This window comes from Corticium candelabrum, chromosome 9 (assembly GCF_963422355.1).
Source record: "Corticium candelabrum chromosome 9, ooCorCand1.1, whole genome shotgun sequence".
NCBI lineage: Eukaryota > Metazoa > Porifera > Homoscleromorpha > Homosclerophorida > Plakinidae > Corticium > Corticium candelabrum.
The window spans coordinates 7,853,287-7,865,209 of NC_085093.1; the positions used below are offsets into that span (position 1 = coordinate 7,853,287).

At 39.9% G+C, this 11,923-nt stretch overlaps 1 protein-coding gene across 1 annotated transcript; it reads left to right on the plus strand.

Moving 5' to 3' along the window:
• The first annotated feature begins 4,268 nt into the window (after positions 1–4,268).
• On the plus strand, positions 4,269–11,843 carry LOC134184084 (uncharacterized). Its single transcript, XM_062651694.1, has 8 exons — positions 4,269–4,451; positions 7,883–8,139; positions 8,209–8,524; positions 10,611–10,879; positions 10,936–11,088; positions 11,154–11,194; positions 11,249–11,346; positions 11,401–11,843. The coding sequence occupies exons 1-8, from the start codon at positions 4,296–4,298 to the stop codon at positions 11,689–11,691; spliced, it is 1,581 nt and encodes a 526-aa protein (XP_062507678.1). The 5' UTR covers positions 4,269–4,295; the 3' UTR covers positions 11,692–11,843.
• The last annotated feature ends 80 nt before the right edge of the window (positions 11,844–11,923 follow it).

The following is an 11,923-nucleotide window of genomic DNA, read 5'->3' on the forward strand; positions in this document are numbered from 1 at the left end:
TGTGAGACTCAGCGGAGTATGTAGCACTAGTAGGCACCGCTACAAAGCAAGTGCGTTAGCCACAATGCAACAGGAACACTCAGCTGCAGCATATGCAAGTATGGGGCAGTATTCACTTGTCCAAGTACCGTAAACAGTCACAGTGAGTGTGTTTTAGCACTAACAGAATGAAAATGAGCAAACATAGGATGCTCCAGCTTCTCTACACTTACACATACCTCCTCTGTATCTCTTCCGTCTAAACGGACACGCTAATCCCTACATAGTGCATGATGATGATGATGATGGCATGTTCACCGCTGCTGTGAAGACTATACATACATGCATACATACATACATTTTGTTTTGTTTACAAGGGCCCCTAAGGCCCAGGTTAGATACTGCAATCACTATTAACACTGCAATCTAACACTATCAGAAGTCACTATGATGTACTTCACACTTGCTGTACTTGCTGTAGACAGAACCTGACAGTCCGGAGAGAGGCAATTGTATGTTAGTTCCTTGCTCAAGGGCACTTATGTATGTGGCCCTCCCGCACTTGAACTCTGACCCAAAGGTCCCGGATGTTGCCAATCTCCAACTGCACACTCTAACCAATTGAGCCACATACATACATACATTTTTTGTACATATGTACATACAAGAGCCCCCAAGGCCCAGGTTCGATACTGTAATCACTATTCTGCAATGTAACACCGCAATCTAACACTACTGTATCAGAAGTCACTATGATGTACTTCACACTTGCTGTACTTGCTGTAGATACTTGCTGTAGACAGGACCTGACACTCCGGAAAGAGAGACAATTGTATGTTAGTTCCTTGCCCAAGGTAATTTATGTATGTTATGTGGCCCTCCCGCACTCAAACTCTGGTCCGAAGGTCCCGGATGTTGCCAATCTCCAACTGCACACTCTAACCAATTGAGACACATACATTTTTTCGTACATACGTACATACAAGAGCCCCTAAGGCCCAGGTTCGATACTGCAATGACTAGACTTGCTATACTCTAAACTTTCAACAGTCACTCTATCATGTCCCTACATAGGCACGTCATACTTGCTGTACTTCATACTTCATACTTCATACTTACTGGACAGAACTGACACTCCGGAGAGAGAGGCAATTGTATGTTAGTTCCTTGCCCAAGGGAATTTATGTATGTGGCCCTCCCGCACGCAAACTCTGACCCGAAGGTCCCGGAAGTTGCCAATCTCCAACTGCACACTCTAACCAATTGAGCCACATACATACATATTTACATACATACATACATACATACATACACACATAACATTCATTGCTGTAAAAGGACATTACCATACTTACATACAGACATCCATACATACATTTTGGGTACATGAGCGTCTAGGGCCCAGGTAAACAGTCACGATACACTTGCTACGAAGTACCTCTAGCTATAACCATCAGTCACTATACACTTGCTGTACTTGTTTTGACAGAAACGATGCTCCATAGAGAGAGGCAGTTGCATCCGTCTAATTGGTGTATGTGAGACAGTCAGGAGAATTATGGTGGGAAGGCCCTCTTGTCAGTGGTCAAGTCTGACATTCTCTCTGTCACCGATGCCATGCAATTATGTGCAGGTCAGAATTCAGGTTGGCAGGTGTACATGCTCTAAACTCTTAGAAACATACAGGTAAATAAATTACCCAGGAATATTTCTAATTCTGCTCAACACCTATCGTAAACCTTCTAGTCTCTTTGTCGGTGGAGATTCCTTGTGGTCCAAAGAAGGAACCGCGCAGGAAGACCCACTAGCAATGTGTATGTATGCCTTGGCGACAATGCCCTTAATTTCAAAATTGCGTGAAAGCATGCAATGGCAAACAAATTTGGTATGCAGATGATTCTGCTGAAGGTGGAGATCTTGTTTCGATCCGAGAAGGTGGGACATTCTCTCTCAGGCCCGATCCTCAATTTGGATACTATCGTAATGCAATCAAGTCATGTCTTATTGTCAAGCCTCAGAGTTTCAATAAGCAAAGAAGATCTTTGCAGGAACTGACATTAACATCACTTTGAGGGTCATGCTTATCTTGGAGCATCCATAGGCACAGAGGATTATTGCAAAAATGCAGTGAAAATAATTGCAGCAAACTTGCAAATTAGCCAAAACAGAACTACGTATACAACCAGAATTATCCTCTTATACACACATTATATGCTCAAAATGGACATTTACTTTGAGAACAATATTGATCCTGAGCTACTACAACCACTTGAGCAATTGCTCCAGAATGAACTTATTTCTTCCATCACTGGACATGCACCTCTCAATTCCAACAAGAGAATGTTGATGCCACTCCCAACCAGACTTATCCCACCAGAATATTTACACTCAAAAGTGATAACCAAACCACCACTTTTCCAAGAGAAAACTCTTGGAAATATGTTATTGCTCAACAAAATCAAATCAAATCAACAGGCCACAAAGACACAACAGAGACTTACAGCTAAGGTAGAGATATGGTAAAAGATGGCAATGTCTTGACTGTTTTCCCTTTACAAGAACATGGATATTCACCTAGTTAATAAAAGTGAATTTAGATATGCTATTTGCCTACGGTGTAGCTGGAGATCTCAATATCTTTCAGACAAGTGTCCTTGTGGAGAAAGTTTTGATGTCAATCATGAGTTGTCGTGCCTTACAGGAGGCTTTCCTTCCATTCGTCATAACTAATTGAGACATGCTGGGTGACCTCCTAAACAAACTATTTAACGATGTTCAAATTGAACCAACTTACAACCTCTACCTAGTGAGATCCTGCCACTTCAGACTAACTGTCGAGATAGTGGAGCTCGACTCATATTGGACAAGGGCTCATAGGGTGACAGATTTCAAAAAAACCTTTTTCGACGTTCATGTTTTCAACGCTATTCTGCATCTGCCAGATACAGTAGCATTAAAGCCAGCAACATGAAAAATGAACAGGAAAAAGCGAAAACATGAAGAACGAATCCATAGATCTAGATAGAGCATGGGTCTATAAATACATCTATAGTGTTAACGAGAATAACTAACTAAAGAGCCTTAGAGAAAGGTATGTTAGCAAAGAAAGTTACTAATGTATATATAGGCATCTAGTTGCCACAGCTTGCTCGATGCCACCTTCACTAGTTCATGCATATTTGTAAACTCTTTTCTTTGTTTTGCATCCTCTCAAACACATGACAACAGATCTAGGAAGATCGGGCATAGCAGATTTTGCAGCGAACGTAGCCAGTTGATTGTCATAGCATATTGTATGTGAAATGAGGCTTTTCATCAGTCAACAGCAAGAAGTCTCGCGTAGCCAGACCCCTTTCGCCGCGTCATACTTCTGGACAAAAATGAGAATTTGATCATGAAGAGCACTGCAGATGTCTCGTAGCTGCCAAAATCAAGAATATTAATTAGTCTAGACTGCTACCTGCAAGAATTAGCTAGTAGTTCTAGGGTAGCCGTAGGCGCCTCGCGTTGGTGAGTGGGCTACCATTTCGATCTCAACGGGCAGTACACGTATTTGTTGAAACCCTGTCGTGGAAATTAGCGTAAACATGCAAAGTTCCTAGAAAAGTACGGGACACACACACTGTAGGTGGCATTCAGCTTCTGAAGGTGTTTCTCGGTTGTCAAGTACACAGAATCCCTAGCTGTACAAAAGGATGGTTGCTTTTTCGTCGCCGTTTGGTAACTTGCACGAATCGTTCCTAGACTGATCTGTAGACGGACACGGAAACGACCAAAAATGTGTTTGTGTTGGTAGACTGACAGTGTCCCATGGCAGAGAGTCGATTTACGGACAGTTGCAGTTGGTAACTCCAGCTAGGCAAAGTTTGCACTTTGAGATTTCTAGATTTTTCTAGACTTCAACGTTTCTAACTTTTCGGGAATCTTTCATCTCTAGCTAGTACCGCTTCCGTTGTCCCGCCTAGCCAGCGCACATGCATCTCTTCAGACACCGGTTGCGTCCTGTCGTGTCTGATCATATGCATGATACGTGACGTGCCTTCTTTGCCGCAGCTTAGTCTGCTGTTAGTAATTAAATTCGTCTATGTAGATACGCAGAGATCGATACGGTAGTGTACTCCTCGACGCTACTTTCATTCTAGGCCTATAGCTAGCTATTCAACCCACGACGTACAACTACTAGTAACTGCCTTGTAAATGCTAGGTTGTGTCGTTTTGTCGTCTCAAAAACATGCAGGTATCCATAGTCGTGACGTCTTAATTAGTCCGGAGCTGCGCAGTTTGTCAAATGCCAACGGCTGACACGCTTTTGCGGCATGTTGACTGGCATGAAATTGTTCTCATTGGTCGACCTAGTTCTTGCAGTAATATTACTGCCAAGTGTCACATCTCACTTCTTCCTTGGCGGCACTATGTCATTTGAACCAGTGGATTTTGAGCCTGGAGATGAATTTATTCTTTCTGACATACTGGTGAGTGAAAAGTTCATCTTGAAATGTGTATGAAGTCTATACGTACCGTTCCCGGAGAGATGTGTTGTAACAATTAATTAGACAGTCACTAAAACGGAGCGTTTTCAATGACGTCACATTTTTAACGCACGTTAGTGTCGGCCATTTTTGTGTCCATGTACCTTGCGTGGGTGTCGATATATCCAAATTTTGACCTACCTCGTCTCTACTACACTTCCTGCCAGCAGGAAACTATCAAAGTACTCTGAAAATCTGCTATCTGTTGCGAAACCTCGCTATTTAGTCAAGCTGGAACTGATTGGAAGGCTTAGTCCACTGCAGTCGGAGAGACCATTGCTACAGAACACCGTTTCCTCCTGTCTACAGTTCGGACATTGTCTCCTATTTAGTCCTTCAGACGAGCTTCGTAACAGCCAAGCAGTTTAGATGGAAGTTTACAACCAGTCTAGAATTGGCTGAGTGAGAGATGACAGAGCGCATGTTGTGAGAGCTAGAAGTGTTGTGAAAACCTCAGTAGTAATTATGTGGTAATTTATAGTAAAGATTTTTTGTTAGAGTATATATTTCACCTACAGTATATGTCGGACAATCTTTGTCAGCTCTAGGTGAGAGGATTATGAAAGAGAATACAGCCATGTATGTTGCAATTTCATGTGAGAGTTCAATAATCTTTGGTAGACAATCAATTGGCATGAGATCCAAGTTTTCTTAATTAATGGGCAATATTTGTTTGTGTGACAGTGTCTGTGCTATATACTTGGGAAATGTAAAGGAAGTGGACATGCTATTATAGCATGAATAGCAGAGCATTGTGCTATAGTAGAGTAAGTCCTGTAACTGTAGAATATTGTAAGACACCCCACAGACTGAGGTTCCTCATTTTCAAAGATGCAATAAATCACCTCACTTCATGGTTGATATGTGAAAATTAAGACAGCAGATGTTGTGCGCATTACAACTGCATGGCTGGACTTTTGGAGAAGCTTGCACACACATGTTGCTGTATTTAGTTTTTCTTTGAAGCATGTACTTAATTTGTGCACAGTAGAGGTGCCATTCCAATTTATTCAGAAGGACAAACCTCACAGACCATTGGAAGGATTGGATATGTCATCTGTCTAAAGCCAAAAGAAGAAAATCGACAATGCAATGGTTACAACAAACCTCTCCTGCGCGTCTGTACGTAATTGCGCGTCTCTTTGATTCTGTGTTGGTAGCAGTCTGGATCAGTTCATCAAACAGATCAGCTGGTCTTCCAGAACTCAAGGGCCTACAAAGATTCGTTCATTTACCAGCTTGGTTTCTTTTAGGTCTTTTCACGAAATCACTGCTATTTGACCGTCTCTTCTAGTGCTGCTCAACTGTTGCTCTTGAAGTTATTGATGTTCTCCTACAACTACCGGTATACGGAAGAAAGACATGTCTTTATCGCACCCCGATCTGGTGGAACATCCAACAACTATACACTACAAGAACAGGCAGAAATGGCACCAGTTTGATCTCAGCATGCGCAGTTGGACACCAAAATGGCGACTTTCGGGATTGTGATGTCACGTGAAAACACTCTATAGCTATTAGGGGCACAAATTTGCCTGCATGCAGGGCCGTACGGTGGTGTAGGAAGATGTTCAGGAGCGGGGGGTGGGGGTGGGGGTGGGGGTGGGGGTGGGGGAGGGGCAGATCTGCCAACCTAGCTGAATCCCCCAGCTGCCAGATCTGCCAACCCTAACCCTAACCTTACATTTTTTGACATGCTTACAATTATGAATATCATTAATATCAATTTTGTATTATAGTAAGTGAGTAAGTGTTAAATTATAAATAATATATAATTATCAAAATTAATTAAATACAATACACTTAAATAAGAAAAGTGCAACAAATGTAAAACTCAGAACTATCTGTAGGCGCCTCGAGTTGGTGAGTAACACGTTTTAAAGGAGTTTTCTGACCGTCTGGTAGCCTACTGAAACCCTTCGCAGTAGCTAGACAGTACACGCATTTGTTGAAACCCTGTCATGGAAATTACGGTAACATGCAACTTCCTAGTAAAGTAGGAGAGGGTGAATAGTTGATTGCAGGTGGCATTCAGCTTCTAAAAGTTTTTCTTGGTTGTCACTTACACAATCCCTAGCTACAATACAAAAGGATGGGGCGACGTAAATTTATGAGGCTTTTTCGTTATATCAGCATCATCATCATCGTCATCATCATCATCATCATCATCATCATCAATGTGGTAGCGTTGGTATGTAGGGTTGAGTTTGTGTTCAGTTCTTCTGTAAGCGGGTATCGGTATTAGCCATTTATGCTACAGAGCTGTTTTCTATACCAAACCTCTGCGCTTGCAACGGAGCATGTCCATGACAACTCAAATTTGTCATTGTAGTGCATGGTTTCCTCTCGAGGAACCAACCCTTGCATAAAATTTTTTGATGACACGAAAGCTGCATCTTCCAGTTCATTCGAACACACGCCCACACCAGCCCTGTGTAGACTGTATGTGTCGTCGCCCTCCACAATGCTTTCAGCGATTGAAGACTTTAGGCTGATTGAAACCACTCTTCTATCGCTAGCTTTTCTCTCTAAATTCTGATTGGTTTTGCACCGAGTCCACCCTTCATGTTTCCTGTATCGAGCGCTACATGGGGAGAGTGTCGATTTCTCGCCAATTGCAATTCATACTGTATCTGCTCGCGAACACCGTTGCCACTGCGCATATCTACACTCATGCAGAAAAAGAATGCAAACAAGTACTAGAACATTTTGAAAAATGAGAAAGATGTAGGGTTACCGTACAAAAAAGAATAGTAACAAGACCATGTAAGGGTGTGCTGTGACATCTTTTGTATACAGACAGACTGAGTAATACATCATCCCTACATTGTGCCATTTTCTAACTATAGACACTCTAACATGTATTTTATACCTTACTAATTAGAAATGGTGAAATGTAGGGATTTGAAACAATAAAATATTAAATTATAATATATATATATATATATATATATATATATATATATATATCGAGAGCTCGATAGATTGCCATATAGGACCGTGCCCCTTTCTGTTGTGTGACCTGGATTGGAAGCCTCGCTATGCTCGGCAATTCTGAGAGTAAGCCAGCGTTGTTGCATTTCTGACTGGAGAATAGCCAATAAACATACTTGTTTGATGTTCTATTTGCTGTTGTAGTGTTTACAATAAAATTATATTGAACTAAAGGTAGTTTAATACAGGGAAATTGGAACAGTCAAATTTTAGTATACATGTCAATCAGTCGATGATTAAATTGGGAGCTGATGTTTGTAAATAAAGAAAAGCTCAATTGTGTTAATACGTAGCATTTATCTTAGAGGTTTGACGACTGTAGTACCTATAGTGTTACAGATGTGGAAGCACGATTATTATCCATTATGTTTTCGTTTTAGTGGAAGTTTCGCTTTAGGGCTGCCTGGAACAGAAGTGATGAATACAACTTTTGCAATCAGTCTATAATAAGCAGTCAAGTTTTGTTGGGTGACAGTCACCCAGAGAATGCCTTTTACTGTGAGGATTGTGAATATGACTCCGAACTAGCGCTGGGAACTGCTCAGTACATTTGCAGCAGTTATAGCAAGGAGGAGGACTGGTCAGCAGGTGAAAATGTCTTTTATGTTAATTTCTCATCTTCTAATCCTGTAATATAGTAAGTGATGAGGTTTTATAAGTCACTGTATTGAGTGCTGATAAATGTTTTGTAATTGTACTTTTGCAGTCATTACGATTGCTGTTGGATTTCTGGGTTGCTTACTTACGATGAAGATTATGGTCTACTATATGATCGTTACTACGCTCTTTTGGCTACATTTGCCTCAATGAGTGCTTTTAGGCCAGACACTGGAACAGTTAATGCATCTCCAGTTTCTGCAGTTATTCCACTGATGAGGCTGAGAACCGGCTGTGAGTACTCAATTCGAATACACATTGAAGATCCAGATGGAGATCTCACACGATGCCGACTGGCAGAAGAGTCAGAGTGTGAAGATGGTTGTGTGGGAAAATATGGGTTGAACTTTACATTGCTACAACAGGTATGATGCATGGTCAGTTCTAACTTTCACAATTAATGCTTGTTGCATCTATTTCAATGCCAGATACTAAATTTTTTTGATTGAACATTGGGGCAGTTATTGTTGATAGTTCTCGTAGGTAGGCATTTAATTAAGGTGATAAATATGTATTGATTACTTTGCATTGCCTTGCAAGTGCAAATGTGTTGTAGGATTGACATCTTTGCATAGAGGATGTCCATTACTGAAAGGCATTCCACACATTGAGGCATCATGCAGTGAGACAATTACCTGTATTCAGGTTGTCTAGTAGACAACTCCTCAAGTAGATTTAGGTCAACAAATTGAGACAAAATGCACAATAGTTATGATAGCAAAATGATCCAAACTTTGAACTACCTGAGGCTGGATATATAGACAAATTCTTACTTTGGTAAATAAAATGTGGCGCTTATTAGAGGGCACCATCTAATTGAAACAATGCAAGATTGGAATTTCATTATGGTTTTGTTCAAACAGTTATTTATTGATTAAAATTATGTTGCCTACAAGAGGAAAATATTTTGCTTGGCAATTTGCTTCCTTGTAATTTGTTTACTTGATATTGTCAGAAGTAATTGATAAGAGAAATAACATGAACTAAGGACTTGTTATAACATTGATTTGTTTAATTAAGGCATGACTGGTACGTTTATATTTTAGGCCATTGATAGAAACAGGCCGCTGTAGCAACATACAAATAACAGTACTTTGATGGCAAAAGACAAAGCAATTATCAGTACATTTTCAATTGTCTATGAGGCAGCTAGTCAAGTGCATGTGAATTAGCTTTATTGTAGTTTGTAGTTAGAGGAGACATTAGTCTTGATATGGGTTATATCTCATTATTAATTGCCCTGCACCAGGACCTCAGATGCAACTCTTAAGTGCACAATGAACCATAATAGCCAATGACTGTGTATAGGTAACTACTGGTGCTTTACTATCATTGAAGCTGATCATGAGCTTTGGAGAGACATAAATAAATGATATCTTTTTCCTCAATTTCATGCATTCAATTAATATCAAGTCCAGAATTGGCACATGGAAGTTTAAACACTTAAGGTAAAGTTTAGATTTCAGTACAAGAGATTTAACATTTGAAAATATGTGACCAGATGTGATATGGGTGCTAAGTGCTTTTGCAAAGATCTTGTATTTAAAGTTTTGCAACCCCATCATTGGTGAGATGCTAGGATTGTAAGTATTATGATGTCTTAGACTGACCAGTGATCAATTCTACCCAGAGTTCTAGCATGGACATGTGTCTCACAGAATCCTGACATCATGTGACATTCCAACTGTTTCAACTTTGGACTATTGGCATATAAAAGTTCTGACAGCAGGTTGTAAATTAAAGCAACCAATGCCTCCCAACAACAAGATCACACATTTAAGCTTACTGTATAAATACCATAGAACTAAAAGTTTTAGTTGGTGTCCTAGTTCAATCAATGAATGAACAATGACTTTATTGGTTACTAAGTAAATTACGACAACATTAGTACATTGCTAATTGTGTTTGCATGTGGATTGATTAAGTTGTAACATAACCTGCTTTGCGAGTGACATGCCACAATATGATCAGTAACAGAGATTTTAGAATAAATACATTTGTCAATTTTTGGCTTATATTCTACAAAGTGTAGTTACATTTTATGCAATTTTTGCAAGACGGGAGTCTGTGGTTGTGCAATTGAGGACTTATTACACAACAACAGCACAACACAATGTCATCCCTGACTTTATGCAGGCATTAGCAAATCCATAATCTAATTCCTCTAGTTTATTAGTCTAGCGTAGTCTACTATAGTCCAATTTATTGAAACTAATCCTGGTTTCTAATAATATGTAGAATATACTGCGCATTTTAGAAGTTGATCAGTAGGTTTTGTTATGTCAATATGTTGTGTGTGTGTGTGTGTGTGTGTGTGTGTGTGTGTGTGTGTGTGTGTGTGTGTGTGTGTGTGTGTGTGTGTGTGTGTGTGTGTCAAATTGGTAAGAACAATACAATAGAAATGTGTTGGTGTGAACATAGCTGTTTGCATCACTGCATGTTTTTTGCTAGTCTCCTTGTGTTATAAACTTCCAGCCATTGGAAGCTATTCAAGGACTACATCCTGTCAGTCTCATGATAGGAGACTTTGGAAGTGACGATCAGTTATTGTCATATGTGTCTCTTGCATTTGTTGTTGATGTTGTTCATGGAGTTGGCAGTCACTGCACAGCATATGTGGCATTTGAGAAGTCAACGGTAGCAGATGGAACTTGCATTGGTATTGAACCAAATGCAACATTTGAGACTACCATATATGTCAAAGAAGAGCCCTGCAGCTCGTAAGAAATAATTATGTCTAAATTCTGTGTTTTAGTGTCAGCTATTGCTCTCATAGGGTTATTGATATTGTTCTGAGTGCTCCAGTTGGTGTAAACAGGTCAGATATCATTGGACAATCTCCTCACAAAGAAATGACAATTATGTGGAAGCCAGAGCCTTATCAATATGGATACAATCTCCTTTGCTTTCAGGCATCAGATGATTATGCGTAATGCATACTTGGCACATACAGCTTTATGGATGACAATTTCAATTTTGTGATATGTGTTTCAGAATGTATACTGAGCAACGTTGCATTACTCTAGTAGCAGGAGGTATGAATAAATTGTCAATTCAAACAAAATAGACACACCATCTTTTTCTTATAGCTGCTGCATTTGAAACTGTTCCACAATCAGCATCATTTAATGGTTCAGATGCAGTTCCATTGAGCACTGCTTCATTTACAATTGAATTTGATAATGATGTAATAAACCTTAAATACTTGAGAATCATGACAAACTGTTCAGTTTTTCTGTAGGTGTTTCTTCCGTCTGTGTCTCGAAACATAACAATGTCTAAGACACATCTGTCTGATGTTCTACTTGACAGTCTCGAAGTTCTAGTTGCATTTGACACTTCAGTGTCTGAACTAGTCAATACAACAGGCAGGGTCTTGACGTTTGTTCTACCCGTTGGAATTCAATTGGAACAGTCAACATATTATTCAATAGAAATTGGATTTGGAGCTGTTGTTAGCAAACGACCTTGTTCTGGTGGTGGTGTTCCTTTTCCTGGGCTAGATAACTGGAAATTCAAAACTAGTATTTAATCTATTGTTTTTCCCACGCAAATGAGCTGTTAATTGCTTTTACTTTACTTCTGACTGATTACACAAAGTAAATTTAATATTGTAATCCACTGTCTGTAGACTTCTGCCTTCGTCGCAGTTGCACAATTTGAATAGAATATATTAGAGCTTCATTGTCGTCGTCGTTGTTGCTGTTCAGTTGTTTGGTCTTCTTATTGCACGAACAAAACTGCTACAAATACGCACGCGGTAG